The 27,987-nt window shown below is 39.6% G+C and overlaps 5 protein-coding genes across 8 annotated transcripts in view; 2 read left to right on the plus strand and 3 right to left on the minus strand.

The window, feature by feature from the left end:
* Window positions 1–4,502: 4,502 nt before the first annotated feature.
* On the plus strand, window positions 4,503–13,091 carry HmgZ (HMG protein Z). 2 transcript variants are annotated; one of them, XM_068288523.1, is made up of 3 exons: window positions 4,503–4,787; window positions 12,377–12,576; window positions 12,656–13,091. In XM_068288523.1, the coding sequence occupies exons 2-3, from the start codon at window positions 12,424–12,426 to the stop codon at window positions 12,839–12,841; spliced, it is 339 nt and encodes a 112-aa protein (XP_068144624.1). In that variant the 5' UTR covers window positions 4,503–4,787; window positions 12,377–12,423; the 3' UTR covers window positions 12,842–13,091. The 2 variants fall into 2 exon arrangements, with proteins under 2 accessions (XP_068144624.1, XP_068144626.1); XM_068288525.1 differs by lacking the exon at window positions 4,503–4,787 and adding an exon at window positions 6,718–6,871.
* Window positions 13,092–15,492: 2,401 nt separating this feature from the next.
* Window positions 15,493–20,400, plus strand: CngB (Cyclic nucleotide-gated ion channel subunit B). 2 transcript variants are annotated; one of them, XM_068288482.1, is made up of 6 exons: window positions 15,493–15,573; window positions 15,810–16,045; window positions 16,695–18,362; window positions 18,692–18,841; window positions 18,906–19,335; window positions 19,401–20,400. In XM_068288482.1, the coding sequence occupies exons 2-6, from the start codon at window positions 16,028–16,030 to the stop codon at window positions 20,315–20,317; spliced, it is 3,183 nt and encodes a 1,060-aa protein (XP_068144583.1). In that variant the 5' UTR covers window positions 15,493–15,573; window positions 15,810–16,027; the 3' UTR covers window positions 20,318–20,400. The 2 variants fall into 2 exon arrangements, with proteins under 2 accessions (XP_068144583.1, XP_068144584.1); XM_068288483.1 differs by having other exon boundaries at window positions 16,698–18,362.
* Window positions 20,386–21,129, minus strand: Ppcdc (phosphopantothenoylcysteine decarboxylase). The gene is made up of 3 exons (XM_068288518.1): window positions 20,955–21,129; window positions 20,754–20,893; window positions 20,386–20,683 (listed from the first exon to the last, which is right to left on the minus strand). Exons 1-3 carry the CDS (start codon window positions 21,127–21,129, stop codon window positions 20,414–20,416), a joined length of 585 nt encoding a protein of 194 aa, XP_068144619.1. The 3' UTR covers window positions 20,386–20,413.
* On the minus strand, window positions 21,116–21,545 carry LOC137575819 (uncharacterized). The gene is made up of 2 exons (XM_068288529.1): window positions 21,335–21,545; window positions 21,116–21,270 (listed from the first exon to the last, which is right to left on the minus strand). Exons 1-2 carry the CDS (start codon window positions 21,445–21,447, stop codon window positions 21,126–21,128), a joined length of 258 nt encoding a protein of 85 aa, XP_068144630.1. The 5' UTR covers window positions 21,448–21,545; the 3' UTR covers window positions 21,116–21,125.
* A 250-nt stretch (window positions 21,546–21,795) lies between these two features.
* The window catches only part of arr (low-density lipoprotein receptor-related protein 6), a 41,457-nt gene continuing 35,265 nt past the window's right edge, over window positions 21,796–27,987 (minus strand). For both annotated transcript variants that reach the window (XM_068288480.1, XM_068288481.1), the window contains exons 3-7: window positions 24,750–27,757; window positions 24,531–24,688; window positions 24,200–24,469; window positions 23,510–24,134; window positions 21,796–23,441 (exon numbers count right to left, since the gene is read on the minus strand). In XM_068288480.1, coding sequence (XP_068144581.1) covers window positions 22,641–23,441; window positions 23,510–24,134; window positions 24,200–24,469; window positions 24,531–24,688; window positions 24,750–27,757 — 4,862 coding nt within the window. In that variant the 3' untranslated portion in view covers window positions 21,796–22,640. The remainder of the gene's footprint in view (window positions 23,442–23,509; window positions 24,135–24,199; window positions 24,470–24,530; window positions 24,689–24,749; window positions 27,758–27,987) is intronic.

A 27,987-nucleotide genomic window follows, 5' to 3' on the forward strand; every position in this document is an offset into this window, starting at 1 on the left:
TGGGGGCCAATCGGTTTTGGTGTTTTGGCCGGCCGGCAGCAGCCGATACATATATACAGACGCGCACACACACACACAGATACAGACCCAAACAACCAGCAGACACTGACACAGACATAGACACGGAGCTCTCCCACTCAGCTGTTCGGGTGTAAAACGAACGACAACGAAAGTTGAAGAGAACCAGAATAAAATGCTTTATGACTCAATTGTATTGCAGGTGGTTGGCCTTACCACCTGTTTATAGAACAATATTTGGAGGTACAGATCGAAAATCAATATAAGATCCTTTTTGGTTAAGTCATTTTAGATCACTTTTTAATGGAAAACTTACGACTTAATTGCACTCAGTATGTCCCTACATAATATTACTCAGGCATGTACATACATATGTATATTATATCCATATGGCTAGCATATTTACAAAAGCCAACAAGAGACTCCATCAAACTGAAAATGGGGGAAAAATAGCAAGCAGCAGCAGCACCGAAACAACAACAAGTGCCTTGGCCTGGTCTGGTCTGGTCTGGCCAGAACATCCTGCTGTGCTCAAGTACTTGTAGATTTAAGTGTGTGTGTTTGTGTGTCTGTCTGTGTATGAGACTACTGCAAGATTCACTTACTCAACGCCAGGGAGTAAAAACGCATACTCATACCCAACACAATATGCCAAGTACTACCCAGTACTAAAGGCGTTGAGGAATGCAACTAAGCTCTCTCAGCAACAGAACAGGTCGTTCAACGGCCTAAGTTATACACTCTCTAGCAAAGCTTAAGATCGGGAGGTATACCTGGAGTCACTTATGTCCAATAATTTCAAGGTGTATCGAAAAAGGTACTCAAATGGTGTTGTCAAACTTAGAATTAAGCGAGGCTATAGTTGGTTCGCCAAAGGCCTCTAATTGTAAGACAGTTAAGAAAAGACATCCTGATTTGATATGTTCTCTAAAATATGCTTGAATTAACTCCTTATAAAACAAAAGAATCAAAAGAATAGTTTACTGAAAAAGTATAAGTATTTGGATAGGTCAGTAAATATAATATTAAAGGCTAATTTTCATCTCAAAATTTCTTTTAAAGTATATGAAACCATTTCTCAATATTAAAAGAGCATCTTGAGTTCTATAAGGATAGTTTTCAAAAAGAATTTGTCACGGGCAGATTGTAGGTATAATGCGTCTACCAGTTTGCACTTTGTTTCTATGCTTTCTTCTTCTCTCTTGCATCGTTATATTCACATCCTGTCGACAGAAAGTGCTCGGTTCGTTAGCTCTCCGGCTCACGTTTTGCTTCTGCGTTGCCTACCGCTTGGCCTGCCTTGGGTTTCTTCATTCTTTCGGTTATTTTTTCTATTTTCCTCCGTTTCAGCTTCTCCTTTTTGCATACACACAGAGGCCTGACAATTGCCACCACCAAAAGCAGTCAGAAGGCAGCAGGCGGGCAGGCAGCAGCGACAGCGACAGCAGCGGCGACATCAGTACGACGACGTCAGAGTATCACTCTCTCTCTTACCCAAAAGGCCCGAACCCGAATCCTCCCATAGTTACCCCCACCCTCCCCACAAAACGCACCCTACCCCACCCCATCCCACCGATTGACGATATCATCGGCCTGTTAGCTTTACACAGACACCGACACGGCTGAAATGAGACGACAAACAACAACAACAAGCATGATAATCGACCCACTGGCGGCACTGTGGACCCCCCTTCCCCCTCCCTGAGTGGAAGCCCAATGCCCTGAAATATCCATGAGATTTTTAGTCTAAAAAAGCAACAGATTATCGGTTTAGGATACGATATTTTTTCACTTGTAAATGGCAAGGTGGCAAGGAATTAGCTTATTATAACATTTCTAAGCCTTTTTTTCATTCCATGGAGGTCAATGACCTTTTTTTTCTTTAGCCAATTAATATTTTTTTCAAAATGTCTCAAAGTCTTGAATGTTAGTTAACTATACCTATACATTTATATTTATATAGAGCCTGGATATTTAGAGATGTTTTCAATGTTGTTTACATTGAATGAAATTGTATACCCTACACTCAAATGCATAGGGTGAATCGTTGAGACCTAAGCGTATGTTCGAATATCTCTGTGATGGCCCCCTCATAAGTAATGGTAGTTTGGCTGTTGTTCGCATAGATACAGATACAAATTTACGCCAGAGCAACGGCAACGGCAAACGACTGCGACAACGATACGATACGATTACCCCTCCGACTGCATACACCCCCTCATCTTCCCACTGTATTTCGCTCTCTCATTGTGTGTCTGCGTGTGTGTGTTCCACTCGTTCATTCGGTTCGTTCGGTAAGAGCTCTGCCTACTATTGCTGCTGCTGCTGTTGCTGTTGCTGCTGTTGTTGCTGGTGGTGCTGCTGCTGCTGCTGTCTGTATTGCCGTAGCTGTACACTGTACACACATAGAGCTCTCTATAGAGCGAGATATTGTAGCCACACTCACAGCAGGCAAAGGCAAAACGGGGCTGAAAACCAGTCATCAGTTTGCTCGAAATCACAAATCCCCTATTTCTTAGAACAAAAATGCAATTCTCTACCTTAACAAATGTTTAAAAAACGGTTTACAATTTAGTTAAATGTCTGGAACATGTTGGTTTAATAGGTTTAGATAATGTTAAAAAGATGGTAGAAGGGAACCTATTTTATAGGGATATTCGGTTTTTTTTTTAAACACTTACAACTCTTTGAATATTTTAACTTAATCAAGAGCTTCTTTCTTAATACAAAGAATTGCCATAGTTCGTGTACAGAATGCCAACGATGAAAAATATGAAAAAATCTAAGCTTTTTTTTTTTAAGTTTTTGATCGTGTTGGCCATACTGATGTGGAGTCTATCAAAAAGCAAAAACCTGAGGTAGGAGCACTATCTTTAGCTAGTAAAAGATACGTTCTTATCAAAGTTCGCAAATAATTATGGGTCACTTTTGGTATGAATATTGACAGAAATTTTTAACGTTTTTCCACGGAAATAGTTTTTTTCTGGTAATAATCTTGTGCAGTCTATTAGAAGAGCTATAATTTAAGGTAGCCGCATCATTATTAGTTAGTAAAAGATATATTCTTATCAAGATTTTCTTATTAACATGTGAAATTAGTGCTTACAAATGAGATTTTGTTTTTTATGGAGATGACGCTGCCCAGTAAAACTTTAGAGTTCAGAAAGGCAAAGACTTGACGTAGCGCCACTATATTTAGATACTTTCCTATCCATATATATTTCTTAAATAGTTCCGTATTTGTAAATATACATCATTAATGGTGGAAATTTAAAAGAAATTGCATTTTGCCGCAAATGTTACGTTTCTAGTAGTATAGGGAGCCTGTTTTTAGATACACTTTTATTAAGATATTCATATAAAAGGAACTTATTAAAAATTTTGGTCTAGAAATCGGTCAGTATTGGTTAAAATATGAAAGGAATTGCAATTCTCGGCAGGTTTTAGTTTTATAGTGTTAAACGGAGTCTGTCCGAAGGGCTACGACACTCTGGTAGTGTCACTATCTTTGGCTAATAATTTCACACATTTTGTAATAAATAAGGGTCCATAATGGTTCAAAATCGGAATAATTGGCAGGGTTTTCGCGTTTTTACGGGGATTTCAAATATTGTTATTACATTTATGAAGTACATATATTCCAAGGAGAAAAACTTCAGGTGGTGACACCAGCTTCACCTAGTTAATAGATAATAGATAAATGCATCATCAAAACCTAATAAATCAGAAAAAGGCATTCTTGATCTATTAACCGTATCTTTATTTTAGTTAAAAGTAACTTTCTTATTACAAAAGATCTCCCTCAATTCAAATATGGGTCATTAATGGCCGAAAATTTTACGTTTTTTTTTTTTTGGGTTTACGGTGATAATACTCAAATGGAGTCTATCATCCAAAATGACCGAAAAAAAGTAAGAAATGGAAGGAAGAGGGCTGTTTTTTTGAGGGGGGAGGGGGGAGGTGGTGGTGGTGGTATATGAGAGGGGCATTATTAAACCCAGCCGCAATCACAAGGCAAAACATATTCAACACTCTGACTCTGCGCTCTGGGCCCGGACCACCCCCCGCCGCACGGACAGCCCCTTGTTACCTCACTCTCTCTCTTACTCTATCCATCTCAACCGCGTGTGTTGTGTGTGTTCATATAACGAACACACGACGAATTCAGCGCGCTACAGCAGCAGCTACAGTACCTCGCATACAGAGACAGAGATACACATACATTCACAAATAAGTCACCAATACATGTTAAATAACAACCAGGGCTGATATACACAGATACAGTTCAGTTACATACAATCGGTGTGTGAGTTTCCCATATAGGCACACACACACACAGATACACACACCCACACACACACACACATACATTTGCCTGCGTTTGCGTCGTACTCGGCTATGCTTCGGTACTGAAATTTGTAGCTGGCTGGTATCTGGCTTTGGCTCTGGTGCTCTGACTATAGCTGGGCATTCGTTCTGTATTCCACTGAAGGCAAAAGCTGTACTACGTACTACATACAACTAGCAAGGCAAGGCAAGGCAAAGCAAGGCAAAACCGAAAAGACTTGGGTTTTTTTTGGTTGCAGTATAGTAGAAGAAAATTTTATAAAGCGAACGCGCTTCTGTGAACGATTTTCTGTGTGTGTGGTGTGTTGGCTGAAGCAAAAAAGAAAAAAATTTTTATATACACAACCCAGAAGAAAAATACAACATATTTTTTGCTTTGGTTAGCCAAATTGAAACGCAATTTTCGCGACTATTTTATACGGGTGAGTGCAAAGTGTTTCACTATGATTGATTTATCATTAAATTCGCTAGATATATTGATCAAAATGTCCCATCATTTCGGTCATTTATTATATAAATTTTGCTAAATAAACTAAACGACCCAATTTCTGATCGGCCAGTTCTGTGGTACATTTTTGTATGGAGGAGCGCCTCAATGTGGCTCTGGTGCGATTTTTCTGTACGTTTTTTCTTTCTCATTTTTGTGTTCTTGGGGTCTCTGGTTTTGGTTTGGTTCAGTTTGGTTGGTAGTAGTCGTTGGCGGTGTAGTCATTGAAATTTCAAATTTTTGAATGGCGGGCGCGCAATTTATATTGACGGTTATTATTTGAAAATCGAACGGAATATAAAAACTTTACCGGGAGAGGGGCAGAGAGTTGCAGAGGTCAAAAGAGGTTGGAAATTAATAATATTAAGACAAAAATTAATTCGATTTTTTTTGTAGATTTTTGATTATTTTGTAAAGTTGTAAAATTGTTTTTGTTGTTTTTTTTTTTGTGTTGTTTGTCTTTAAGAGGCAGAAAGTGATAGAGAAAGATAGAGAAAGAGAAGGAGAGGGGGACTAAGAGAAAGAGAGAGTGTGAAAGAGACAGAGATAGAGAGTTAGGAATGCGGGGGGAAGGCAGTAAAGGGGGGAAGGGTGATGTGAGCGAAAGAGAGTGGAGAGGGGGGAGGGGCAGGTGGGCGTCAAAATGGGCAACAGCGAGGCGGGCTCTAGGGGTAAACATTTAGTGTAGGTGATGTGGAGCGGCGGGGTGGGGTCGGAGGGGGTGGGGAGGGGTGAACTGGCAGCGGCGCCTCCGTCGCCGCCAAATGCTACTGGCATTTCATTTCGTTTCGTTCGCACAAAACTCGCTCCACGCTTTTATACAAACACACACACATATATAACTATATATATATATATATACATATCTCTGTATATGTATATGGGTGAGCAATATAAGCAGGCAGCCAGCCAGAAGGCAGGCAAACAGCAGGCAGACACACACAGTACTATTATGAGGTACAGTCGCGGCAAAAATCAATGACACAATGCCAAACGAACTGGAAATCGGCCGGCTATTTCATCATTATATCTCTGAAAACAAAACTTGTAAATTAAAATACAAAATTGTAAACCTTTTTATCCCAAAGATTTCAAAGATATATCCCAAAACGTTTATAATCTTACAGTTAAAATTAAAGCTCCTAATTATGTATTTCTTCATTCCATCGTTTACGTTCTTTAGTCTCAACTTCTAAAAATTGTCTCTTCCTTTTAGTATCAGTGTGTTAAAAAAGTTGCCAGAAATGCATCTTATTTTACTTGCTAAACTGAGTTTTTAACTTTATCTTTGTTTATGTATATACCATCTATTTTGCTTTTGGGCTCTTCCAATATTCAGCGCCAGCACTGTGCATGCGCTCTGTGAGCAATTTTGTATTCTCCATTGGCAAGCAGCTGGAACGATTTTTTGGGTCGGTGTCTGTATTCGTTCACCGCAGCAGATACAGATACATAGAGGGCTTCGCTCGCTTGCTTGTGCTCTTTCTCTCTCTCTGTACACACTCGTTGCGACCAGCACTGTAATACATTCGATGTGGCTGCGGCTGTCGCCCTCACACCACTGCCCCCACTTCACTCTCCGCTCTCTCGACTCACTCACTCACTTTACGTTGCTGCTGTTTGTTGGTTGGTTGGTTGGCCTGGCCTGGCTGGCTGGCTGGCTGTATGGCTGGCTGCCTGTATAGCTGTATGGCTGTATGGCTGGTCGTTCGTTCGACTCTCAGATACAGATACTTTTGCTTTAGCTGCCGCCTGTACTGACTATTTGATGGTCTCGTCGCTTGTTCGTCGCCGTCGTCGTTGTCGTGGTCGCTCTACTCTCTGTGTATGCCTTGGGTACAGCTGCTTCAGTTGAATTTCAGTTCAGTTCAGTTTTCTATAGACGCTCGCAGTACATTTTGTTCGGGTTTTTCGCCTGTGTTTTGTATGAGGTAGATTTTTCATCATCATCACATCGCTGTTCAGTGGCCGGGCCAAGAAGCAGCAAGTGAAGCAAAAGTGTAAAGCCAAGGCAAAAATGTACGTACAAACATATATGTAGATACAGATACGTTTTGGAATATGAGTATAATTTTGTCATTAGTCGATTCTCGTTTAACGTTTTACTGGCCCCATTACAGTGAGCGTCAAATTCGTAGTACAGCATGTGTTTTTTTGTTTTCGCCCCTGTCATGATTCTTATCAGTAAATTTTTTGTTGATTAGCTAAATATGGTTGAACGAATATGGCATTAAAAAACAATTGTTTTACGTTTCATTAAGCATTTGTAGAGCAAAAAATCAATTGAATATTAAGTTAATTGTATTAATAATTTGTGATTAATTGTTGTCATTGGCGAATTTGGAGGAAATTAATAATTTACAGCTTAAATGGCTATTTTAGAAATATTTCCTACTCAAAGTAACTGATTTGAGATCTCTTCATTCAAAACTACCTTCGCTTGCATTGTATATTTTATGATTGGTTGTCAAACTTTTGCAAGGCACTGTAACCAACGTACAAACATGTATGTGGTTAGCTGTTAGTCCTTCTGGTCAAAATCTAAGTTGACTTTTTGTGTTATAGCCATCAGCCACCTGTCGACATCTCATTTCTCTTGTTCTCTCACTCAGTCCCCCGCTCGGGCAGGATTTGTGGCACCCGCGCGAGGCTTCCGCCTGACTCTTAGACCCAGTCACATGTCCGGGTAAAAGTGTCGCCAAATCGCTTCACTTGTCGCTGGTCACGTTTCGTCTGTTTATTTTGCATTAGAATGCATTTTGCAATGTTTCCATGGGTTTCTTAGGGGGCAATGGGGCAAATGGGTGGCAGGTTTGAATTGAATGGGTAAGGTTTTAGAAGATCGATATGCTTGGATTTCTTAAAGATCTCTTTCGAAATTGTAAAGCTGTCATAAGAGGATGTTGTGAGTTTCCTTTCTTTCTCTTTTGCCTCTCATCGCCACACATTTTCTCCATTTCCGTTTGTTATTCTTGTTTTTCCTTCCTCGCGCGCATTTTCGCGTGTTGCCTTCTTCTCGCATCGCAGCAGAAACTAAAAATGCCGCCAAAAGTGTTGTGTTGTTTTTTTTTTTTATATACCCCCCCTCAATATACACTCATACACTCTTACACAAACACACACAGACCCACACCTACGCGTCTACTGAGCGTAAGAAGCTTGCATTTTACAGTTATAAAGCTCTTTTCGCGCCATTTTTCTTCATTGTTGTTGATATTCCCGTGTGCACTGAAGGTTAATCGAAATGATTTTGTAATAAATTATTGACAAACGACGAAAGTTAACGAATCTACGTTTGTCGTTATCTCTATTTAGTGTAAATTTTGTTCACATTATTGACTTGTTAATTGATTAGAATAAAGCTTGGTTAACTTATCAGTGCACTAAAAGCTCCGTATTAAAGGATCAACAAGAAGACGATCTCTTTGTTTAAAGCTAACAAATGTTGATTTCAAATGGTTATGAATGAATTTGAAATATAGCAAGGAAATGGAAGAAGGTTATTTCATTTAAAGGTTTAAAAGTCTTTGATTTTAGAAATGTCTCACCTTAAGGTTAAAGGTGATGGTAAGGAAAAAGTTTCCTTATGGAAGGACAAAAGTATTATACTCGAGAAGAAGATAGTTCGTTTGTAGGTAACGGAAACAAATCTTTATCTAGACCTAAAGGATGCTAAGATAAACTGAAAAGATCCTTAAGGCAATAGATACATACTTCTTCATCTAGTGTTTTAGGTTTATAAAAAGAAGGGAAGAAACAAATCATTCGTTACCAAATCAAATCAATATTTTCAAAAATTTTTTCTCATATCTAGTATTTAAAACTTTATAATCGTAATCATTCTAAAAGCCTAATAACCAGTATTGAAAATCTTCATTCGAGTTAGAGTTGCAAACAATTCTTTAATTCCATAAATGACTTCACAAGTATTTGTATTTTTAATTTCTTTATTCAATATGTTAAGGCTAAAATTGACATGCGCCATCGAATTATCACACAAGAAGTCAATTTAATAAAAAGGGAAATGATTTCAACACCTAGAATTTTATGTGATGATATTCCTAGTACTTTTTTCATTCCTATTTTCACAATTATTTAAAATTTGTAGGCAAATTTTTGTAGAAAAGTTAGTAGGCCCTGCAGGAAAAATACTTTTGGGTTTCATTTATTGGGATTGTTGTGAAGTTTCTGTTTAAAGTTTTGTTAAAATTTGAATGGATTTAATAAGAATAATATAAGTTGATTATTTGTACTGTACTTTTTGACGCCAATACACTGTCCGAAAGCGCCAGAGACATATTTATAGCCCACATTTACGGGCTATGTACATAGATTTAAGGTATGTATCCTTTTTTGCCATTAAAAGTCACCACTGTGCGTTCACGGAGGGCTGTGTGTGCCTGTGTGTGTGTGTCTGTGTTGCTGTGTGTCTCTCTCTCGGTTCAACCTTTTTTTTAACGGTAAATGCCTGAAACATTGCTTACATACGACTGGCTGTACATATAACGGTTGTTCCATTTTGCTTTCCACTGCGCAAATCCCAGTCAAAGTATCTATCGAATGCTGTTACTGCGCACTAGCGTGAATCTTGTTCGGGTGGTTGCAGCGCCAACGGCAGCAGGAACAACCACTCGGAGCAGCGCTGTCGACGTCGCTGCTGACTCATTTTTCGGTTAAAGTGTTTATTGGGGTGGTGCGGTGTAGAGAGAGGGACCCATAAAAAATTTCCTCCATGAGACAATTGAGAACGAACTTACATCTCTTATTTTTCGTTCCTTCCAGTCTACAATTTCCAGTTGTTGATGACAGCGACGTCGGCAGAGATACTAAGCGCCAGAGCGTTGACAGCGACGTAGACATCGACGTCGTCGTCGTCGTTGTCGTTGGCTTTTTCAATTTTAGATCTAGAAACGGTTGCTTGGGTGGTCTGTCCTTTCTGCCCATCTCATTTCATATGCCATTTAAAATGAGACTTGCCTTTTTCCAAGTATTTATTATGCCCCACGTAATACGCTGCGTATGCGTAACATTTTCTCTTTATATGCGTATTTTGTTTGTGTTTGTGGGGAAAATCAATTGATTTTTGTCTCAACTTGTATAAAAGTTTCTTCTTAATTTTTATTTATTTTAAAGTGAGTTAATTTTGATTTGCAAATGACCCATGATGGTATCAAAACTTTGATTTTTCCACTCATCCAATCTTCTTTATGCACTTCTCCTAAGCCCAAACCTAAACCACCCACTCAGTCACATATATCTAACGATATACAAATGTGTTTGTGTGTGTATGTGTTTTGCCACCCAGACATGGAGCATAAATTTCGCTTTCGATTTTCTAGGTTGCCTTGGTAAGAAGAGGAATGAATCCTTGCTGCTGCATCACGTGTTTTGTGTGTGTGTGTGTGTGTTTCTGGTGTTTGTGTGAAGGATATGCGTGTGCGCGAGACGCGTGAAAATAGCAACAAAATGATGACGCCTTCTGCCAACAGACTCCTCCAGGCTAATAGGCACACACACACACACACAGAACGGTGGCCAGTTGTCGTTGTTGATGATGATAATGATGATGACGTTGTTGTGTGCGTCCAACTTTAGCTAGGAGAGGTGTGATTGATATGCCAACTCCCTGTTGATTTATGTTTCGCTTGTCTATCTTGTCTGTCTCTCTTTCTGTCTGTCTGTCTGTCTGTCTGTGTGGTTGTATCCTACCTACCTACCTATCTACCTCCACTTTTAGACTGTGTTCAAGTCGTTTGCTAACCCAATTCACATCGTTATCCTTGTTGTTGTCGTCGCAATAACAAAAACAACAACCAAGAGACCATCGTCTCGTGCATTTTCTCAGCTGTTAACTCCATTTGCTCATATCTAGGTCAAGTGCATTTAAGTTGGTTAAAGATGATTTCAACGTTTAGAAAACATTTCAATTGAATTTTAAATAAAATTTAATTTCCATTTGAAATAATTATAAAGTAAGAAAAAGAAAGCAGCTAGAAATTTATTATAAACTATTCTTAAGAAACATCAAAAGTCGAGTCCATATGTTTAGTTCATTTAAATGGGCCTTACTTCTTTCTGAATTGGCTAGATCGTATTATTAGTTATCCTTTCTTAATGCAGAGAACATCACATTGGCGACTCTATAAAGAATATATATATATTCTTAATCTCCTAGAGAATCACAGCCATTCTAGATATGCCATATTCCTTCTTTTGCTAGTCTATCTGACTAAGCGAATCGTTCGACCTCATTTTAAGAGGTAAGGTGATTAAACTTGATATTAAAGCGTTTTCTTGGTACTTTCTGATCGGAATACATCTGCCTTTTTAAAGAATTGTGTTTTCTGGATTGATTCATGGCTTGATTAGAGATTTAGCTAGTTGGGTAGTTAGTTTAAAAAAAAATCTGTATATATGTAAATCACCCATAAGTCTTGAACTATTTCAACTGGCATTTATGTAGATATTCAAACTAGGTGGATTAATTTTTGTCTAATACGAAATTAGCTATTCAAAACGTATATCAAATTTGATAGCCACAACAATTTAATTTGCTACTTAAGTTGCATTTTGTGTTTGTGTGTGGTTTCTTGTTCACTCAAACCTCTTAGTCAATCGTTTTTAATCTAACCCTTAAGACAGAGTTCAAAGGCTACATAACACAAGCACATACACACACACTCACACCATATACATATGCGTCTATTAATGTATATGTATAGGAAAAGCTAGGTAGAGAAGCTGACCACTGGAAGTCAATTATATATAATTACATTATATACAAAGTGGGGTATATATATACATGCATAAGAGCATAACCCCCCCCAAAACCCGCAGCCCAGGGCATTTCAATTTCTCACCCATCAACAGGATCAAAAGTAAATTGGAATTATTTCGCATACAAAATAAATACCAATACATAAATTGCATAAATAAATGCATTATATACATATAAAATGAGAATTGCAATCGTATATACATAAGTGTTGGTGTGTGTATTGATGTGTGTGTGTGCGAGTTTCAGAGAACTTTTGTACAGTTCCCATTAATGCAATTTATTGGAATTTAATTATTATTTGTTTTGCCTGACGGCCAATATGCAATTGTTAAATTTCGATTTCTGTTTATTTTTTTAATACACTTACTGAGGGTATAATAAAAAGGGTCTATCTGTTTCTTAGTAAATTATACTCATTGTTCATACAAGTTTTTCTACTTAAAGTACTTTTGAATACACAAAAAACATTTGTCGAACCTCAGACAGATCGAACAACTGTAACATATGGAAGTGCCTTGAAAGGGCCTCGTTTTGTGTTTTAAGGCGCTTGAACCTTCAAGTAAGAGGGATGTGAGATTGTTAAATAAAATAATGCCCAGGACTTGTTAAGAGCAGAATCTTTTGTTAATTAAAGTATAAACTATTCTTAAAACTTAGTATTAAGGTGAAACACAGAAGAATATTTAAGAAATTAAAAAGCTTTATTCTACAATTTGATTAACTAAATGTTCCTTCTTCTATTGCAGAATTCTTTAGAGTCAAAGTTATAAACGACAAAAAAAAAACCATCAATATGAGCGGTGAACGTCCAAAGAGACCTCTGTCAGCCTATATGCTGTGGCTCAACGAGAATCGTGAACAGATCAAAAAAGATAATCCTGGCAGCAAGGTCACAGATATTGCAAAACGTGGCGGTGAACTGTGGCGCGGCCTTAAGGATAAGACGGTAAGTAGTAGTAATAAAAAAAACTAAACAAAATGATAATATCAATTTCTATAACCGATGTCTGTTTAATATTCCTTAGGAATGGGAACAGAAAGCCATCAAACAGAAGGAAGAATATAACAAGGCAGTTAAGGAGTACGAGGCAAATGGTGGCACCGATTCCGGTGCGCCAAAGAAGCGAAAGAAGATTGCCAACAAGCCAGCGCCAAAGAAGGCCAAGAAGAAAGATTCCTCCGAGGAAGAAGAGGACGATGAGAGCGAGTAGATCAACCACAAAACCACACACACACACATACCCAAAAACCATCCACTCCACCACTTTCTCCTCCCTCCTCCCCACAATACAAACAAAAATAAAAAATAATACAAAGAAGACTCTTTGCATCAGTTTTAAAATACATTTTATTAATGTAATTTTTTAAGTAAAGAATGAGCAAGAAAAAAAATTAAGAAAATTATAAAAAAATATATATACAAACCGTAAAACTTAAAGCAAACCTAAAAAAAAAAGAAAACAAGAAAAAAAACCTCCTCCTCCCCCATAAAAATAAGTTAAATACATAATTTCCAGTCGAAAAACAAACAACAAATTTTCTTTCTAGGTTTGTACGTAAAAAACATCTACACACCATTTACACACACACACACACACATACATTTCTACATACTTACTTACATATACAAATACAAGTATAAATATATTTCCGCCCCCGGCTACCACCCAGAAATCCCAGCCCATCCAAAAACAACCAAGGATCCTGTTCCCCTCCCCAAAAAAAAACATATATACAGAGATCTTCTTTTCTTGGGCTTATATAATTGTAAATGTTTAAAATGCATTAGCAGAAAAAAAGAATAACGAATCCTTAAAGGTTCGATCGTCCTTTTAGCAGACGTTTTCACTTTGAATTACAAAATAATAAAAAAAAAAAAAAACAAAGAAAACAACAAAAAAAAGGTTATATATACATTTTAATATATATGTATAAGTATATATGTATATGCTACATATATATATTATATGTAATTTAAACAAACAAAAAACAAACAAAAAAATGAGGAAAAAACCAACAAATATTACAAATATGTAATTGTAAATGTAGAGCTGAATGGAATATTATATATATATACATATATATACATATATACATTAAATAAAATGACAAAAAAAAAACTCACCATAAACAAAACTCGTCTCGTAATGCTTAAAATATTACACGGAATTTACTAAACTGTTTATCACTCTCTGGGAAATTTACGACCAATTTTTAAGATTTGGATTTGGGTAGGTGGTTAACTAGGCACTTACAAGGTAAGTTTAAGGCAAAGTCGTTGTGAGGCAATTCTAGCACTTGGCTATGGGCATATCTAGGAGAAATCAAGGCCCCTAAAGTATGCAATGGACTGCAAAACTAAGCAAGAGTATTTATCGTTTTCATAAATTTGGTCTTGTCTCAGTTCTTTTATGTCAAAATTTCTTTATGGGGTTCCAAAGGCGAAATCTTTAACTATTTATTGCATATTTTAGAGGGCAAAGTTGTACCAATTCCATAATAACAGCACCTGGCATAGCAATTGCAAAACCTTTTTTTCTTTGGCTTAAAATTCAAGCTTGCTACTTATCCAATACTTATCCAATACACAGATAAAACAATGTGGTCATTGTTCATATTAAATGGAGTAAAACTTTCAAAATTTAGAATAAATATATGGCTATTTATATACTTGAGCTACAAAATGTATCAAAACATTCGATAAAGTCGGTTCCAAGTCAATCTTCTGAAGAAGATTATTTCAAAAGCAACAGCAAAAGGTGCCAGGTTTATACGTATAGTTATTTCAAGAACCCAAAAATAGGTCCCTAAAAGATGCCCAGACGTCTTTCTCAATGTTAAGTATACTGACTTTATTTTATCAATTAATATTTATTGATTTTAAGAATTCACAAAGCACCAAATGAACTCTATAAGTTTGTTTAGTTTGATGACCTACTGATTGATTGCGTGTGGTTAATCTAAGGCCAAGTCAATATGAACTCTTTTAAGTTAAACTATACAAGTATATATACTAACAATTGGAATTATATTCTGCTTGATTGTATAGACAAATACCCATTAAACAATTTCTTGTTCAAACTAGAGATTATTTTTTTTTTTTAATCGAAATTTTACTAGCTTTAATGGGAACAGTCCATCGCCATTTGCCTTCTGTGTAAGGTTTGCAATCGGAATAAAATTTTATAACATTCAATCATAAGCCTTAAGCATGGACAGATCCAAACAGGGAGTCCACGATTTCGAAACATTTTTAACTTTTATCGGACCTTTTAACCACAACTAGCAACAATATGCCTTCATGACAAAATTACTGAAATTATCAAGGTAAAACTCCAGATTTTTTGATCGAACCCTCCCCGAAAATTTATCCTCAACCTCTCGATTTGAAAAATGTCGACACTATGAGAAAAATACTGTATTAAGCTCTTATCGCAATATTTTGGGGTTAATTTTAACTAAGTTCAAAAAATGTAAGTGTTAGAATACAAATAACGATAATTTCATTATATATGACCCTTAATCTTTAAATGAAAAGCTATAAAAAAGACATTGGTCAACTTTTAAAAAAGTTTCTATTGTTGTTTCTATAATGATGGTAGTTCTTGTTGAAATCATTTTTAGATTTTGTAACTTTTTTTGTAACTTTCTGAATAACGATATTTTCACTCCTCCAAGACATTCAAAAATAACTGGTTCCATATTCAACATACTGGCATTTCAGTCCGTCGTCTCTTGCCTTGCTTTTTAACTGTCTTTCGAGCCACTGTAGTTCACTGGAATTAGATTTACAGCGCCTGCGCCAATTTCGACCACAGACAATTTCACATCAGCTGATGGTCCTGACTGACTCAGAGACCACCTTCAATCCATTCAGTTTATATTTTGCATTGTTCTGGCATTTATATTTAACCACATAACTGCGTAATTTTTTCATTTGCAAGTAAGTGGGAAATTGCAACCCATACAACTTAAAAAAAAAATTGAAAAGATAAAAATTAGTTACCTAATTTAATTCAAATCTAAATAGTTTTTAGTTTTTCCATTAAAGTTTACTCCCCTTTTTCGATTAAAGTCAAATATTTGACCACCTGTTGATTGAGAAATACAATACTAAGCAAAAAAAAAAAAAAAACTTAAATCTGAATGTGTTGATTTTTCTTTTCAATCGAATTGCAGCTGCGCGAAAAATCAATAGATAACATATGGCTAGAAGCTTCAGAGATCCAGAATCGATGATGAGACATGCATAGATAAGAGGTAAAGGCTGCTGCTGGTGTCTAGTTTTTGCTGCTAGTTAATCATACGCCGCGTTGGCCACGCGACAAGTATTTCCACTTGATTGGCCAAGACCCTGAACTTTGAACTGTCTGAGTGACCTCTCTGCTGACTACAAAATGGCACGCTTCCGAAAGGTAAGTGAAAAGGGAATAAGACATTTTAAGCAAATATTGCTTTAGGCATAGACGACTAACAAATACTCTAAAGTAGGAGTATTGCCAAGTCAAAAACAGTTTTCTTTTCATGGGATAGTATCGATGTTTATATCAATGTTTTTATGTTCAGGTCAATAGGTCATACCTACCTTTGAAATTTTCCAAATCGTCCCGAATTTACATATACCCAAATCACTTGTTAGGGCAATAGCGTTGTGGGAGGTTGCGTGTGGGTGATAATGAACTTAAGGATTTCCAAGAAAAGGGAACTTTTGTTGCTGTTGTTAATGCTTGAACTTGACGTCCTTGCACTGATGACCAAAGCCAGGGCACGTGCCACAACTGTTTCGCCTGCCCAAATGATGGATGAATGGATGAGCTTACACCTCACCCCCTCGTTAGACTTCTCGTTCATTAAAGTCTCTGTTATTGTGTCTGTGTGTGGGAGAGGGGTTGGCTATCTATTGGAATTCAATTAGCATGCAAGGCACATATTGAGGCATCAGTTTTTGCTTGTGTTGTTTGTGTTTTTATTGCATTTGCGTGCCGGTTTACCTTCAGAAATATTTGTACAAAATTCAAATTCAGTTTCATTTGTGTTTTTGTCTCATTCTGAACTCATTCACAGCAGGTGAACCAGCGTAGTAGCAACGAGGAGCTCGCATCATTATTGAAATCATCACCAAATATTTTGGAGAATTTCTCCTACGACGATATACCAAAGAAACCCCTAAAAAGGATGGCCACCACGCCCATGAGCACAAAGAAACCAACGCCACCGATATCGCCAAAATTCTGTGAGACTCTCGAACGACATGCTTTTATGAGGAATGTGATCAATACACCGAATCAAATATCCGAGCATCGTCGGTATTCCAGTCCCGGGGAGAAGGAGGCTCATGTAAGACGCAGCTTGGAAGAGATATCCAAAGATATCAAAGAGATTGAACAGTTTGTAAGTGCCACTGAGGCGATTTTTGAACAGGAAAAGGCACAAGAGCAGCAGCTGCAGCTGCAGCTTAAGGAGCGGGAGCGGGAGCTTGAGCAAAAGGCGGCTCGTCGGGATAAAGAGAACAAAACTCCAAGTCCAGTGAAGAAGACCACCTATAAGATTAATGCCTTTAAGACTCCTGGACGCCGGCATCGTCCACATAGTCCGAGATTCTATCATTCGCGTCTCTATTTTCGTAATGGACGCATTGGATGCGTTGATTCGGAGCCCAGTCAGAGTAATATAGGAGCCACTCATGCCTTGGTCAAGCATATACTAAAAAACGAGAAGCCTTTGGTCAGTCCGGACAGTGTACGTCGTGTGTTGGAACCAGAATGTTTTGAAATGACTCCACTGCCAGGAGCAGTGCCAATCCATCATGTAAATCCAATTGAACCTGAAGTGGATCCCATTGCTGTCCAGAGAGCTGAAGAATTGGCAGCAGCCACGGGACAGGTGGTATTGCCTGAGCTGGATCAATGTGATCCCTGCTCTCAGCCAATCATTGATGAGGACGAAAAGGATGTGCAGATCTGTTACAATGAATCGCCTGAGCTGCAGAATGAGGATCGCAATTTGGGCCGACGTTCGCAACGTTCTTCCTCGCTGAATGAAAGTGAAATTGTGGCCGTTTTGGAATCCGATGTGGATGCCCACCGTCCGAGCAGCAGTGCGGGCAGTTTGGATTCTCAGGGTCAGCAATTTCTACGTGATCAAGTGCGTCATTTGGTGCGTCGCTTTACGGCTCGGGCAAATAAGGTCAAGTCACGCATAGAACTACCGCCAACACCGTCGAGTAGTAATGCCAGTTCACCATCTCTGCCACCGCCCAATAATGGAGCAGTTGCTGGAGGATCTATATTGCATTCGAGCACCAAGAGTTTGCATCCCTCGCCGGAGAATAAGATACGTTTGGTTCCTGCCGGCCAATCGCCATCGCATCATAGTGGCCGTCTCTTCGAAGCGGATACACCACGCTCGAATGTCTGGCTATGCTCGAGCTTGTGTGGCGCCAACAATGATGAACGTACTCTTGATCCGCAGGGCAAGATCTATATATCCTGGTTATGTGTTGTCTCTGTGTCGTTTCTCTACAATGCCTGGGTGATTCCGTTGCGTGCCTCGTTTCCGTTTCAAACCAAAGAGAATACCAATATCTGGTTGGCATGCGATTTCTGTGCGGATATTATTTATCTTCTGGATGTGGTCTTCTTCAAACATCGTGTCATGTATCTATTCGAGGGTTTTTGGGTCAAAAACAAAAATCTAACGCGCAAGAATTATATGCGAAAACTGCAATTTAAGGTGAGTTGTAGTCATACGAGCTTCTTTGCCAATGTGCTCTTCAAAGTATGTAACAGTTTGAATGTAAAATTATGCAGAAAATCCCCATATTTCTTATAGTTTAAGTTTTATTGCACACTTTAGGGACATATTTTTAACAATTCATGTCCCTTGACTGAAAAAAAAGTGAATGAATAAAAAAATTGTGTAAAAACCATACTTGGAACAAGGACAACTTTTTGGCTACAACACATGCAAAAAGTTGACTTTATATAGCATACTTTAGTGAGCCAATTTCTCCTTGTTTCCCTGTTATAGATCATTTTAAATAAACAATTATATCTTTTTAGCTGGATCTCTTGGCCCTACTTCCTCTAGAGCTATTTTATCTAAAACTTGGGACCAATGCAGTTTGGCTACGTTTTCCACGTTTCTTTAAGATACAAAGTTTCTGGGAAGTGTTTCGTCTATTAGATCGAGTCATATCTTCGCCGCATTTTGTAAGTTTTGTACTCAAAAATGTTCTCTTATTAACATTTAGTAAATTATTTTTCACTATTTTAGGTGCGAGTGGCCAAAACTCTTACCTATATGCTCTATATGATTCATATAACCGCCGCCTTGTACTATGCCTATAGTGATTATCAGGGCTTGGGTCAGAATCGTTGGGTCTTCAGTGGCAAAGGGCATCCCTATGTGAGATGCTTTGCTTTTGCCACCAAAACTGCAACGTCTATAGGTAAAAACCCCAAGCCCGAACGTCAGGGGGAGTATGTCTTCATGACAGTGGCCTGGTTAATGGGTGTCTTTGTTTTCGCCCTGCTGATCGGTCAAATAAGAGACATTATATCGACGGCAACGAGAAATAAACACGAATATCGTCAATTAGAAGATGAAACTTTGGAGTACATGCGACGTCTGAATCTCTCGCAAGAGGTTCAATCGAGAGTCAAAATGTGGTTTCAATTCACCTGGGAGCAACAGAGAACTTTAGGTAGGTTGAAGGTTTTACCAACTCCTCCTTCATACAGAATCTCTCACTCTCACCTTTTTTTTCAGATGAATCCAACATCTTGGATGCCTTACCCATTAATCTAAAGACCGATATAGCCATCTCTGTGCATATTCAAACCCTATCGAAGGTGCAACTTTTTGCTGATTGTGAGGAGGCTTTGCTGCGAGATTTGGTCTTGAAATTACGTGCCGTGACCTTTTTGCCCGGCGATTTTGTGTGCCAAAAGGGTGAAGTGGGTCGTGAAATGTATATTGTTAAACTGGGCCAAGTCCAGGTGATGGGTGGACCGAATAGTGATGTTGTCTTAGCCACTCTCACCGAGGGTTCCGTCTTTGGAGAGATCAGTTTACTGGGCATCAATGGAGCCGATCGTCGCACTGCTGATGTCCGCTCCAAAGGCTATTCGAATTTGTTTGTACTCTCGAAATCGGATTTAAACGAGGTTATTGCATACTATCCCAATGCCCAGGCCATATTGAAGAAACGTGCCCGCCAATTGATGCGTAAGAATGCGGCCCGTGAGCGTGAAGAGGAACGTGAGAGAGTTCGCAGTGCTTTGCAGGCAGATGTGGTTATTGGTAATCCTAAGACACCAGAATCTGCACCAAAACTACTTCAAACAGTTATCCAAGCTCTGCCGTATGAGTCACCTGCTGTGGTCCTTATTACACGGGGATCGAAACGTCTTCGCCGCAAACGTCAATCCCTGCAAATGGAGACAATTGTGGAACCCTGTATGGATGTCAATGGAGCAGCCGAGTGTGAACAAGAGGAGCAACAGAATATTCGGGATAGTTTCCATATGAAGCCTGGACGTGGTTCACCCGATCTTCTATCGTCTATACAACAGGAATTAAAATCCAAGAACAAATTTATTAATCTCACCGATTCGGAAAAAGCGCTGATTCACATTAATCAGTCGACAAATAATTCCATGGAATCTGTCCAAGAGGATGTCTAAGATATCGCCAGAGTTTTATGCAAATTATATGGAAACCAAATATAAATATAATAAATGTTAATAAGCTATTTTCTCATAACAAATTATTATTATTTTTTATTCAGCTGGATGTTGTAGTTGAAAAGCAGCTATAACAGAATCTTTAATAGTCGAGACCTCTGCCATGGCACCATTTCCCGTGTCGCCGCACATCAGAGTCTTGGAAATGCAGGGAATTTCTTTGTAACCCCAACTGATTAGCTTATCAATTTGCTCCTTTGTAATGGGATGATCATACATGCGTGTATTCATGGCAGGTGCAAAAAGTAATGGCTTCTCCAAATCCCAAGCGCGTACAACACACATCACGAAATTATCACAAATCCCCTGATACGAGATAATACAAAGATATCAAGATTTTAAGAGATAATATAATAGACCTCTTCATTTCACTTACAGAGGCAATTTTGGATAAAGAATTTGCACTGAGTGGGGCGATGACCAGAAGATCCGCCCATTTGCCCAAATCAATGTGGATCACTGGATCACCGCGTTTATTCCAATTAATCCATTCATCACGATTATGATAGATAGGAACTGGAAAAGAAGGTTACCCCATTAAGATTGAGATAAGGAATCTTTGATATGAAACACTCACCATTTTCAGGTATTTGCTCTAGTTCAAAAAAATGTTTGGCTGCTTCGGTAATAATAACTTTTAAATTAAATTTATAGGGTAACTGCTCATCACTCAAAGCGATTATTAAGGCAGATAGTTTAATGGTAGCCACACTTCCGGTGGCTGCAATAATCACATTACGTTCGGGTTTCATTGTTGCTCCTTCTGCTTGTCCTCGAATCCCAATTTCGACCATTCAGTTTTTTCCATTAAATTGTTTTCCATGCGACAGCCGAGATAAGCTTGAGCCTCCACCCGGCACTGGCTATTGTCGTGTGCGTTACGGCGCAAGCAACTAAAAGATTAAACCAATGCAATCCTCTCCAGCTTTAAATTTAATCTCACAAATAATATTTCACCTGGAGTAGATAAGAAATTGCTTCTTGCACAATCCCTCGTGGTCCAATGGAAATGAACCCTTCTCCGGTGGTGTTGGTATAAACTTCTTTTGGCTGTAGATTTGGGAAGTCATTTAAGATAATTCATTGATAAAACTCGGGGGCGTGTAGGTTGTAAAAAGAATTATGAAATTTGGATGTAAATAAATAGAATGTTCTCCAACTCGAGGGCTGCCAACTCGATTTATTTCTCATCCACTCACCCAACTATGAGCACCAGTGTCGACAAAGAGTTATCGATTGTCGCGCGCTTAACAATAAATCGATTTCAAATTTCAAAAATTCTGCACTTTTTTGTCTGTATATTTAAAAAATACAATTTTACATGTTCAGTTTACTAAAATTAACTATAAATACTTATATATATATATATATATCGTTTTTAAATATATATATATGATTGCAGTAAAAGTAACTACGTATATTGGATATTTTACTTTTATTTATCTATGAATGATAAAAGAAAACTGATTTTAGGAAAGAGAGAAAATTAAAAATATTAAACGCAATATTACTGAGGCACTTTTTGGTGTTTATAACAATTAAGAAGACATTTGAATTAGTTGCATTTTTTCCATACTTTTGCTTACGGCGTGTTTTATGTGTTGCCACAAGTATTGCTTTTTTTTTTTGTTTGTTTATGTTTTTCTTTTTGTTTGTTATTATTAATTAGAGAAAATTTTGGCTATATACAATTGGCAACTAAATGCTAAAATCTGAGGTTATTTATTTCCTCTCTTTTAAACTAGATTTTAGGTAAAATGATTGCATGTTTTTTGATGGTTTTTAAATGATGATAATTTGTCTGGTTTTTCTTTTGAGTTGGGTTTAAAATTTGGCACACGGAATTATTTTGTTTGTGTAGATATATGAAGGAAAAACAAAAACCGATATGAATATTAATTTGTTGTTTTTGTTGTTGCTTATTAAATAGCTTATTATTAAATTAATTAATTGCTAGTGTTTTATTTTGTTTTGTTTTTGTTGCAGTCTATTGTTGCGAACAATTCGTCGTCATCTGCTGGCAAAAAATGAAACTTAACGAGATCGTACTAACTTTGCCATAAATTAAAAATAGTTAAAGCCTTAAATGACCAATTTTAAACACACATATATATACAAATTAGTTATATATAGTAACTTAAAACAAACTAGAAAAAAACTACAAACTTAGAGATAAAAAATAATACACAACGGACGAAAAGGAGGAGAACATAAGGAGGGGGTAAAGGATGGGATATTTGTTCTACATGTATATCTCAAAATGTTACGTAAAACCACGACTTGGCGACTGCACGGGCGATGGCGGCGGCGGCAATGGTGAGAAATATGTGGAACTTCGCGATGATGGCGATGGCGGACACGAGGATTCGGGCACTATACGCACATCGCTGTGGTAATGTGATCGCGGCGTTGGCGGCGGCGGATATGGCTCACTATCGTAGCCATATTGTAGGCAAGCAGCAGCCGAACTGGATGAATGTTTGGTGGCTCCTCCATTGCTATTATTACTATTCGATTTACTGGTATAATTCGAATCCGATTCATCGCAAATGTCAGTGGAGCATGGAGTCGGGGGTGGTGGCTGATTGATAATCTTATAGTGTCTATACGGACGACGTGAACGTGTTGCCGGAGATGGTGGTGGATTAATGGGATAGGCCACCATACTGCTGCCATTTGTGGTAGAACTGGAAGCTCCTGTGATATGATTTCTATCATAGGAGTTCATGCTATTCCTTGAATTTAATGTGGACATGCGCACGGCATCGGCCACTGAGGCTATTTTAGAGACTCTCTGCGACTTACTAAGAGTCGATGGCGATAAAGGATCCGAGGCTTGATCATCCTTGGGCTCCGTCCGGCTCTTGCCAATTCGTGTGCGGCAAAATTGCAATAAATACACAATTGAGAAAATAGTAAACATTGTGCCACCAATCAGTATCATAAAGGCCAACTTATCCGAAGCTGGAGCCATGCGACGCTGTAGACAAATGTCGGGTGATTCATCAGCACCATCGGCACAATTCTCCCAGTTATCACAGAGCAAAGCGGCGGGAATGCATAGCTGAAACAAAACGGCGTAAATTAAATTAATCGGTTTGCATTTCTGAGGGGAAACTCCTTCTGTCTTACCTTGTTAATAGGGCACTGGAATTCCCCAGGTCTCTTGCAACAGTCAGCCTCATCGTGGCCATTGGCACAATTGGTGGTGCCATCGCAGACCAAAGATTTGTCTATGCACTCGCCGGACTGGCAACTAAACTGATCCGGCCGACAGCTGGGACAACCCACCTCATCCGATTTGTCAGGGCAATCCTTTTGTCCGTCACAACGCCAACTGGCTGGTATGCAATCATTGTTCATATCACTATTCCCGGCCACTGGGGCCACACAGGTGAAATGATCGGGTCCACAAGCGGGCAAGGCGCCGCAATTCTCTTTATCCTCAAGTAGCATCAAATGTTTGGGACACGAACAAATGTCCCGAGTCCTCGCCATGCCCTCGCCGCTGGCTATGCATATGTGGGAGCATTTTGTTCGACTATGCAGGCAAGTATGATTCCGTAGAAGCTTTGTATCTGGCGTCCAGACGGCACGAATATCTGTGATCTGGAGCACATCTTGCAATTCGGCCGAGCGTCGTTCACCCTTCACTGTGATGCGTTCCACTCCCGTCTTGTCATCCAACCAATAGACAAATCCTCCCAAGGCAGCTATATTAATCACTTGGGATATGTGCATGGACACAAGAGTTTTCCTACAAAAAAAAAAAAAAAAAAACAACTTCAGTAAATGTTTGGGAATAAGGTGTTTTCCACTCACTTATTTTTGCCATTAATGTCCATGGCGTCGATTCTCTTGCCATGGGCATAGTAAATCATGTCCGATTGTTGATCCAAAGCCAAAGCGGTGACACCTTCTAGCTTATAGGCCAATTCAACACGTTCGTTGCCATCGACTCGGGCTCGTATGATGGCCTGATGACTGCCCACATCGGACCAGAAGAGTAAACGCTTTTGAGCGTGCACGGCTATGTTGCGTGGCTTTTCCGAGTCTCCAGTATCGATCACTCCAATGGATTCACCCAGAAAACTAAAAACCAAAGAGTAAGTAATTTTTTAGGGTACAACAGATAAAATCTTTTTAAACTCACCTAGTGACATTGATGCTATTAGAGTAAGAGCATGACCAGAAGAGCAGACGACCAATTATATCGATGGCTATGTCAAAAGGTTGTCCAGAATTGACCAATAAAGTGGTTTTAGTACCATTGGCCAACGACCGTTTAATGTTATGACTTCTGCCCTCAATCTGAAATTGGGTAAAAACGAAATTAGTTTAACGATCTTATCACTCGTTTTCAACGACTTACCCAATAAATGTGATGCGTTATGGGATCGTAGTCTACGGCTCGTATATTCTTGCCCGACACTGGCAACGGCACATTGGGACAATCTGTGGTGTTAGGTAACAATCTTCCAAAACTATTTCTTTGACTGAAGATAATGTAGTTGCGTGGAGCTATGCAGGAAGTGCCGTCTTTGGCCAATTGATAGTGTGTGGGGCAGGCACAGACCATGCCTCGTCTGCTGGGATGTGCCAGGCAGAGATGAGAGCAACCGCCATTGTTCACCTTGCATGGATTCACACCCGTCTGACGTTTATCATTGAAGACCAACAGCGAGGTAATGTAAGTCATTCCCGAGTGCACCAAACTACGATTCTGGCCGGTGGCCTTATGGACACGCTCAATGTCACCCGTATTCCAATCACTCCAATAAACATAGTCCTGATACAGGGATACGGCGTACGGTTCATCAATGTCACTGCTGACCAAAACCTGACGCTTACGTCCATCCCAGTCGGCAGATTCGATTTTCGCTGGCCTTGATTGGGTAGCCCAGTAGAGACGTCTAGTCTCCTGGTCAAAAGTGAGACCAGCCGCATGATTAGCTCCAGCTATGATTGTTTGCAACTCATTGCCATCCATGGTGGCTCTTCGTATAGAGTCCGATGGAGATTCTGTCCAATACATGTAACCACGTCGCGGTTCTAGGACTAGGGAACGCGGCTCTTCCACTCCCTTCCATAGCAGGACTCGCCGACTGCTGCCATCCAGACGAGCCACTTCAATGCGACGGGCCTCCGCATCGGACCAGTAGATATTATGACCCAACCAATCGACAGCAATGCCATCGGGTACCATTAGACCAGAATCTACAATTCTCTGAACATACGAACCATTGAGGAAGGCTCTAAAGATGCACTTGCTCTTTTGATCTGTCCAATAGATGCGCCTCTCGGCCACCGAAACATCCAGAGCATGAGCATCACGCACATCCTTGAAAGGAATACGTTCATCATTGTGATTGCCTTCATTATACTCAATCGAGATGCGTCCAATGTGCTCCTGGCGGGAGAAGAGCAAGAAGGCAGCAGGAATGACACAGGTTTTCTTATCATTAGCCAATTCATAGTCAATGGCACAGCGGCAGACATAGTCCCGTGGACGATTTAGACATAAATGGGAGCAACCGCCATTCCTCACCGCACAGGCATTCTGTCCACGAACTTCCCTCAATCGGGTGACTTTCAGACCCATTAAATCCGGATACTGATCCACAACAACAATGCGATTATTTCCCGTGATCTTGTGAGCACGATCGATTGAGCGTCTCTGCCAGTCCGTCCAATAGAGATAATCATCGAGTATACTTAGACCAAATAGATGCTTTAGATTATCACTGATCACAACCCGACGATCGGAGCCATCCATATTGGCCACTTCAATCTTGTCGGTCTTGCCATCACACCAATAAATAGTCTTTGCTTCAATATCCAGGGCAATGCCATTGGGCCATCCAAGATTCTCGGATACCAAGACCACACGCTCAGAGCCGTCGAGTGAGGCTCTTTCCACCTTGGGTTTACGTTCATTCCAATCGCTCCAGAACATCCAACCCAGTGAGGGAGCCACTGCTATAGCTCTAGGCTCCTCCAGATGCTCATAGATCAAGACTTTTCGCGCTGAACCATCCAAGCGACAGACCTCAATGCGATCTGTCACTGTATCTGTCCAATAAAGATTACGCGCCAACCAATCGAGCGCCAAACCATCCGGATGTCGCACTTCGGAGGTGACAAAATCCATAACACCCGTACCATCGGCATGAGCACGTCGTATGGTGTAAGCTTCCACATCGGACCAATAGATATGCTCCTCCACAGGATCATAATCTATGGCTATGGCATATTTCACCTTGCCCAGGGGTAATGGGAAGATGGTGTAGTCGGGAGAGTCCAGGGATATCTTACTAATCTGTGTCCGTTGGACAATGAAAAGCATTTCCTGACTCCCATTGGCACATTGATTGACAGAGATTAGTTTCACACCCGTCGGGCAGGCACAACTGTAACCCTGACTATTTGTAGAGAGCAAGCAGAGATGCGAACAATTGCCATTTTGATGGGCACACGGATTATCCTCATACGGTTGTAGGCTGGCATCCCATGCCCTTACCGAATTCGGCGCCTTGGGGGTGTCTATCAACTCTTTCAGTTCACGTGTCTGCAAATCCAATGCATTCAGGCTACCCCTCTGCCAGTCAGTCCAATACAAACGATTATCAAAGTAAGTTAAACTGAACGGATACTTTAGGTTATTGACTATTGTCCTTCGATTACTGCCATCCAATTTCATCACATCGATAAAACGATTTTTGCCATCTGTCCAATAGATTAGTTCACTTGACAAATCCACAGCCAGGCCGTTGGGCCAAAACACATTATCTTTGACCAGAGTCATACGACTAAGTGGATCTCCATCCATGCTGGCTCTCTCGATTTTCGGATATTCTCCCCAATCGGTCCAGATGAGGAACCGTTTGGCTGGGACAACAGCCACCGCTCGCGGTTGATCCAAATCCGTCCAGAAGAGCACTTTCTGATAACGACCATCTAGAGTGGCCACTTCGATGCGATTTTTTTCACCATCTGTCCAATAGATTTTATCCGTGTACCAATCAATGGCCAATCCTTCGGGTTTATCCAAACCCGTCGATATCACAGTCTGTTTGGGTCCCTGTTGCCTTGTGGTGGAGTTCATGTGGGAACATTCGATTATCTCTCGTCCGCAATCCGTCCAGCAGACCAATCCTCGTGCATAATAAAAATCAATGGCCATGGCCTCCGCCAGATCCTTGACAATTACATCGATTTGTGGTCCGCCCGTGGGTCGGCTTATATTGGCAATCTGAATGTCATGGCGTGTGGTAAAGAGCAATGTGGCCGGTGTATTGATAAAGGCATTGGAGGGGGAAGACAACAACGATGATGATGATGAAGAGCTGGATACCAAAGATGATGATATGGGGCCATGTACTGCAAGATAAAAAGGGAAGAGAGAGAAAGAGCGTTAATTAGTGCTGCTAGAAATAAATAAAAACTTGTTTCTACCCACCCCCTCCTTTAAGTCGAGTGGTTAACAATACTTAGTTTTTAGTTAAATGCAAATTGCAACTACGCCCAGGTACACAGCTTTTTGTTTGCATCATGGGGTGTGGGTGTGTGTGTATATGAGTCTGTTTCTGTGCGTGTGTGGGTGGTTGTGC

The sequence above is a fragment of the Drosophila tropicalis genome, unplaced genomic scaffold (assembly GCF_018151085.1).
Source record: "Drosophila tropicalis isolate 14030-0801.00 unplaced genomic scaffold, ASM1815108v1 contig_593, whole genome shotgun sequence".
Taxonomy (NCBI): Eukaryota; Metazoa; Arthropoda; class Insecta; order Diptera; family Drosophilidae; genus Drosophila; species Drosophila tropicalis.

What these genes read in the sequence shown, in the direction of transcription:
- HmgZ (XM_068288523.1), top strand. Translation starts at nt 12,424, where the DNA reads ATGAGCGGTGAACGTCCAAAGAGACCTCTGTCAGCCTATATGCTGTGG. An exon ending in GCGGCCTTAAGGATAAGACG is followed by an intron (nt 12,577 to 12,655) that starts GTAAGTAGTAGT and finishes AATATTCCTTAG; the next exon opens with GAATGGGAACAGAAAGCCAT.
- CngB (XM_068288482.1), top strand. An exon ending in TCATATCTTCGCCGCATTTT is followed by an intron (nt 18,842 to 18,905) that starts GTAAGTTTTGTA and finishes TCACTATTTTAG; the next exon opens with GTGCGAGTGGCCAAAACTCT. An exon ending in GGAGCAACAGAGAACTTTAG is followed by an intron (nt 19,336 to 19,400) that starts GTAGGTTGAAGG and finishes CTTTTTTTTCAG; the next exon opens with ATGAATCCAACATCTTGGAT.
- Ppcdc (XM_068288518.1), bottom strand. Translation starts at nt 21,129, where the DNA reads ATGAAACCCGAACGTAATGTGATTATTGCAGCCACCGGAAGTGTGGCT. An exon ending in AGAGCAAATACCTGAAAATG is followed by an intron (nt 20,894 to 20,954) that starts GTGAGTGTTTCA and finishes CTTCTTTTCCAG; the next exon opens with TTCCTATCTATCATAATCGT. An exon ending in CTTTATCCAAAATTGCCTCT is followed by an intron (nt 20,684 to 20,753) that starts GTAAGTGAAATG and finishes ATCTCGTATCAG; the next exon opens with GGGATTTGTGATAATTTCGT.
- LOC137575819 (XM_068288529.1), bottom strand. Translation starts at nt 21,447, where the DNA reads ATGACTTCCCAAATCTACAGCCAAAAGAAGTTTATACCAACACCACCG. An exon ending in CAATTTCTTATCTACTCCAG is followed by an intron (nt 21,271 to 21,334) that starts GTGAAATATTAT and finishes TTAATCTTTTAG; the next exon opens with TTGCTTGCGCCGTAACGCAC.